Source organism: Plectropomus leopardus, chromosome 5 (assembly GCF_026936395.1).
Source record: "Plectropomus leopardus strain MGB_pleo_1.0 chromosome 5, ASM2693639v1, whole genome shotgun sequence".
Taxonomy (NCBI): domain Eukaryota; kingdom Metazoa; phylum Chordata; class Actinopteri; order Perciformes; family Serranidae; genus Plectropomus; species Plectropomus leopardus.
The window spans coordinates 23,438,680-23,444,625 of NC_142180.1; the positions used below are offsets into that span (position 1 = coordinate 23,438,680).

Below are 5,946 nucleotides of genomic sequence, written 5' to 3' on the forward strand. Positions count from 1 at the left end.
TCTGACTAAATATATTTGATTTAATTCAAAGTAGTTGAGCACCAGTCTTGAACTGATTTTGTCAGAATATGTTTAAGAAATGTAATTTCTTTAAGTTTAAATTATGTCATTGTACCTGTAATTTATGGAGTTAACGGTATGAATTGGGCCTTTGTATTGGATCATTTAGATGTAGTGGGATATGCTTTACACTGATATGTTAGGATGTATTTCTTTACTCTTAAACTGAGGGAACTTTACTTTTTTTCAATATTTGGATTAACTAAAATCTACATATCTCTTAGGTCCTAGAGTTAACCACAGGGAAACAAGCAGTCATGAGAGAGGGCGATCTAAGGAACGGCGCCACCTGCTTTCTCCCGATGTGTCCCGCTGCAACTCTGAGGAGCGCAGCCGCGAGCCATCGTGTGAAAGGGGACAATCCCGTTCACCGAGCGAAGGACGCACCCACACCTTACAGAGACAGGTAGGAGTACAACAAAGCCAGGCAAGTTCATTTAGATTGTACCATTCAGACACAAGGCAAAGTGCTTTGCAGGAGCGTAGAAATACATAAAATATAATACATTCAGAAAACATTAAAATTGCATTAAAAAACAATTAGTAGATACATTCGGAGAAAAAAGTGCTTAAAGAGATAAACAAGCAAAAGCAGTCTTATGCCAGTTTTTGTGACCATAATTTGTGACCCAAAGTGTGCAGGTTTGCGTTGCTCAATGAAATAAGGGACTTTCTTACCTGTGATTGGAGGTGAATCCAGTGGATCACCTGGAAGCAACCAGCAGTACTCAGTTTCTCCTACAGAGGGAAAAATCTGAAAATGAGTCTTATAGACTTTGTGCTTTTGTTGTTTTTAGGGGAACACATCAGGCAGCCCCGCCCACTCAGCCTCTGAGTCCAGTACTCCTCGTAATCGGCGCCAGCTGCCGCAAACACCCTCTCGCCCACGACCATACATCTCCTACTCCCCCCTGGTCTGCCAACCCCACTCCTCTGCCACACCAGCAGCCTCCTCTGAGGGACAGACTGTGCCTCAGGATGGTGCTGGTGGCTCCACGGAGACCTCGTGGAGACCTGACAAGGAGAGCGTCCCCTTTACTGCAGGTCAAGGGTCATCTGGAGGTCAGGTCTCAGGACCAAGTCACCCGTCCCCTCACCGTTATATCTCAGAGCCCTACCTCCCATTCCATGAGGATGTCAGCGGTGGAGAGGCAGGCGATGGGCAGGAGACCCTTACTTTTGAGACTGCCATGGCAACCAGCTTGGGACGGGCCAACGCCATAAGCTCTGCCCCTCAGCTCAGACACTCCTGGCAAGTTCCTAACGGGCATTTCCGAAAGCACCTGGGCCAGGCGAGTCCGGCTGGAGCCAGCGAGCTGCTAAGTGATACAGACGAGGATGACCGCTGCTAGAAACCAGAGACGAAGAGGATGCACAGAGCGACTGGGTACCTCAGAGACACTCCACGTGGCGCAACAAGGCTTCAGCTCCTCTGTGGCTCTGAGAGACTTGTATTCTCAGCACCAGTAGCATAACAGGCAGGACTGAACTCCATTGCTAATTATCTGGATACTTGGGTGTCTGTCTGCAACGTGATCTTGTGTGTGTGTTTTAGCTGGAGGGAGCTGTGTGTGCGTGTGTGTGTATTTATGTGTGTGTGTGTGTGCTCTCAATAGAGAAAAGTTGCCAAATCAAGAGAACAGCAGAGACTTGACTGTACTATATCACTGCAGGCAAACCCAAGCATTGCCAAGATTTCCCACACGAGTTAGTGTTTTGATTGTTATTTGAACAAAATACAGTGAGACGTCGACCCAAGAAACTGATCTAAGTGCGTTTTGTGTAGGTGAACATAGAGGTAGCATGTACAAATGTAATACGATGAATGTATTTTAGCTTTTGGTTCTCATGTTCAGGTCATTTGAGAAGGTTGCTGTTGGTCTTAACTGTGTGTGGTTGTAAGGGTAGCAATGAAACCGGGGTTGATTCAGACAGTTTTTGTCAGTGTGCAACTGGCAACCAGCCATTCCACACAGTTCCTGTTTACAAGGAGAGTATCCACGTGGCTCATGGGCATTATACAGTCACTAATCAATAAGTAGTCAATACAGAAAGTCATGTTCTAGGCATTAAAGTGAGAAAACTTCTAGCAATGGTTATTTTTCTGTCCTTATGTGAAAATGATGGCAGTGTACCTTCAACTGGAGTAGCACAGTGCAGGTTTATGTTGTTTTTTGTTGACTCTGTGGCGTGAAAAAGATGCTAAAGGTCTTGAAAAGATTACAGAATCAGAGATGTTTTGTCTCAGGATACTGGACCGTTGAATTTGTAATATATTACCCACTGAAATCTTCTGAGAAAATGGACCCAAATGAAGGTGTGTGAAAATCGGAAGTGTCTCTTGCAGGCCAGTCAGCATAATATCAACATGACACAACCATCACACGGACGGGACCAGTGGAGATTTCACACAGGCCAAGTGTTCTGCGTCTACTCTGTCCATGGACTACAACCATCTGTAGGACAGACAGCCTGCGTGAAGGGAAACGGATGCTCCCTCTTCACGTTTCTGTGCTGGAAAACCGCTGTCAAAAAGGTGACTAAAGCCATTTTCTCTCGGTTCGTAGAGCCAGGAACACAACTCCTTTAGGATATGTTGCCTTTTTTCATGTGATGATGAGAAATTAACATCCTTTTTACATGTGATGCAACACGGATGCTTTTACAAAAGAGGAGTCACAGGCACAGTATGGTTTGTCTGTATGTTAAATGCCACATTGTTTTCGTCACGTTTTTTGGTTGGTAGAAACAAACATTACAGTATTTTCTATGCTCCAGAGTTATAGTATTTCCCACATGCATGATCACGGTGAGGTATCTGAGAGAGATGTGTCTTAGAGTTGCCCGATTGGTCTTATCTGAACTGTATTCATGATATTAAATTGGTTTTTTACCAACAGAATAGGCCAAACAGCAGGCAGAGAAACTTCACAGCATCCACTGTCCATATCTCTGAACATTCCAAACATTATGATGCTCCCCCTAAATAAGATGTATATTTATATCATGTGCTGTTGTGTTAACGTAATATGTTGAGTTTGACATGTTTCTGAAATGTGAACACAGGACTTATCTGTACTGAGGATCCAAAGGCCAGAAGGGGTCACCTGCTGGAGTCCCCCACAGGAAGTCCTGGGCTTAAAAAAAAGATGTATTTCAGCAGAGAAAACTCCATTTGAAGCGTGTCAACTCCAAGGCTGGATTCATTCAGTGCACAGGTTAGGTTAAGGCTTTAGCCTGTAGTTTATAGGGCAGAGGGTTGGGTTAGGCCATGTACAGTGCAGCCTAGGACGTAACATTGATGTCCATCTCTGTACAGAACAACCTATTCTGTGCCTGGGGAAGCTCACCCAAAGAGTTCCCTGTTAAGCCTGGATTTCATAGATAGAGAAGCTTTCTGGTAAATATGTAGTATAAACTGTACAAAATAAATCCATGTTTAATTTATTGCACCATTTATATTTCATTTGAAATATGATGCCTGTCTATGACTTTAACATAAGAAGTGTTTACATATCTGTTTAAAGGACCATTAAAGAGAGATCACTTGTCTTTTCTGTACTGGCTGATATTACTACCGTTAAACTCTCAAGAATTTAACAATGCATAATATTTCACTTTATTAACATTTTAGGGGATTTTTCTGTCTTTATCAGAGATTTGACAGTAAATTGATAGGAAATTAGGGCATCTGCCCTTAAACTCCTAGGTGTCAGCCTACAGTTTATGTTATAGCCGGGGTTAAGCAGAATATTTAGATGAAACAGGTATCCAATATGGATAATGTGCTTTTTAGTACAAGTACGAGTGTCGTGATGAAGGAAAATCCTCTCACTCTCATTTGAAAATGAGCTTATGCTCAATTCTGAGTTTGTTCTGTGAACAGTTTTCTAAAAACTTCTGATCAACTCATATCGATTTCAGGCTAAAAAATAACTTAAGATTAGACCACACCCATTTCCAGGACAACCCAAACCACTTCCAGTTTAAGATCCGCATATTCCAAATACAGATATGGCTACTGATAATTTTGTCGGTTGATTAATACAGATACAGATAACGTGACACTCGCTCATTTCTAGTTTTAACTTACTTAGCTCAGCTGTAGCTAGCCCATATAAGCAAGAAAACAGCCATATCAAAACCATATATTGTTGCCATTTAAAATGCTTTTCAAAACAATTTGCATTGTCATTAGCTACACTTTAGATATGTTTTTCTTACGTTTTTAGGGGTGGTGGAAAATCTAAAAAAGGTAAAAGTTAAATGCAAATAAGTGCAATGGAAGCAGATTCAGCAGATACATCATGATGTACAATCGTGACGTACCGTCATTGGCTGCTGCAAGCTTTCTTCATAGAGCTATTTGTTTTTTTAACGTCTGCCACAGTAGTTCCTCTACACAGTTAGCATTTAGGAGAACTTTCAGTCTGCATGTGACACCCCAAAGGATATAATGGCCTTTGTAAATTGGATACCAACACATATGCACTGTCTGTAAACATTCTTCTGAATTAGTACACATTAAAAAGGAAAAAACTTAAATGAATGTAATGCATTTTATGATACTGTGATATTTTATGGTTTTGACTGAGCTCACTGACTCCTACAGGGAACGTTTGTTTTTGCATTTCTGTGTGTATGCTCACATATTTCCAAAATAACCAGGTGCAAAGGTGTCACTGTCCTGGAAACAGAGCAGTGATGTAGGTGAGATATCTAGTTTGCTGTTGAGAGATCAGAACGTGAGCCGAGTGTGTTTGTGAGAAGACAGAGATGCCAGTTAGACCCGGCCCTCTGGTCCATGTATACCAGCAGCTGAGATGTTCCTCCAGCACCAGCTCTCTCTCTGCAGTCTGCTGAGAACATGATGCTGAGCTCATCTTTGCTTTCAGTGCTCTGCTGGGTTCAACTTTATTTGTTTATAGTGAAACCAGATGGCTTGTCTCAGGCAGTGAGCACTCCACAGCAGTGTTATCTCCATCCTAAAGCAGAGGATCGTGGGAGGAACAGAGGAAATGAGACACTTGCAGGCGTGAAAGGTAAGCAAAGTATGAGATAAATGTCTAATGGCTGTGTGTGAGGAAAAATGTTACATTTGTTCCAATGTGACTTCAGTACTTCTAGGGAAGTCTAAAGGCAGTGATACACAAAGGATTTTTGGGCAAGACTGACAAGAACCTGTGCTTCGAATGACCAAGTTATTGTGACTGAGAGCATTACTCATTCACTGTAAAAAAAAAAATAAAAAAAAAAAAGGCAATTTCCTGTATTCTGCTGAGTGAATGATTAGTCAGAAATCTCATCTAGGTGTTAAGAACAGGGTTCCCACACATTTTTAGCAATACATTTTCAAAACTTTTTCATAATATTTTACTTCATTAACATAACAAGTAGTTTAATTTTTTTTTATTTAATCAGCAATCTCTACCACCAACAGGCTGCATAGGTCAAAAGACTACCCATTATAACATATCATAATGGTAGATATTTGGGTATTAAAAATTAATTGTAAAAAATGAAATAAAAATTTGTCCTTGATCTTGCTACATCTTTGGACATCTAACTGCATCTTTGGAGTTGAAGGATGAAAAATTATTATTATTATTAATTAAAATTCCACCTGGTTGCTTGGGTATGTTGCTGCTGATGAAATCATGCACTTCCTGCAGTGCATTTTTCCTGCTGAAAGATGGTGTTTTCATAAAACTGGGCTATCTATGTGATAGAGAAACAACAATACTATTAAAATTGGTCCTAAATGACCAGAGAAAACAGGGAAGAGGGCTGTAGTGTGCTGCACATAGACACTGTGTGCTTTTGCCCAAGAGGTAGAAAACCTACAACTACCAGAATGCAATGCTGCTGGGTGATGCATTTATCCCA

The 5,946-nt window shown here is 41.3% G+C and overlaps 1 protein-coding gene across 1 annotated transcript in view; it reads left to right on the forward strand.

Annotated features, from left to right (window-relative positions):
* The window catches only part of cacna1ea (calcium voltage-gated channel subunit alpha1 Ea), a 135,881-nt gene extending 132,269 nt beyond the window's left edge, over positions 1-3,612 (forward strand). Inside the window, exons 48-49 of the mRNA XM_088077770.1 lie at positions 285-466; positions 858-3,612. Coding sequence (XP_087933896.1) covers positions 285-466; positions 858-1,412 — 737 coding nt within the window. The 3' untranslated portion in view covers positions 1,413-3,612. The remainder of the gene's footprint in view (positions 1-284; positions 467-857) is intronic.
* The last annotated feature ends 2,334 nt before the right edge of the window (positions 3,613-5,946 follow it).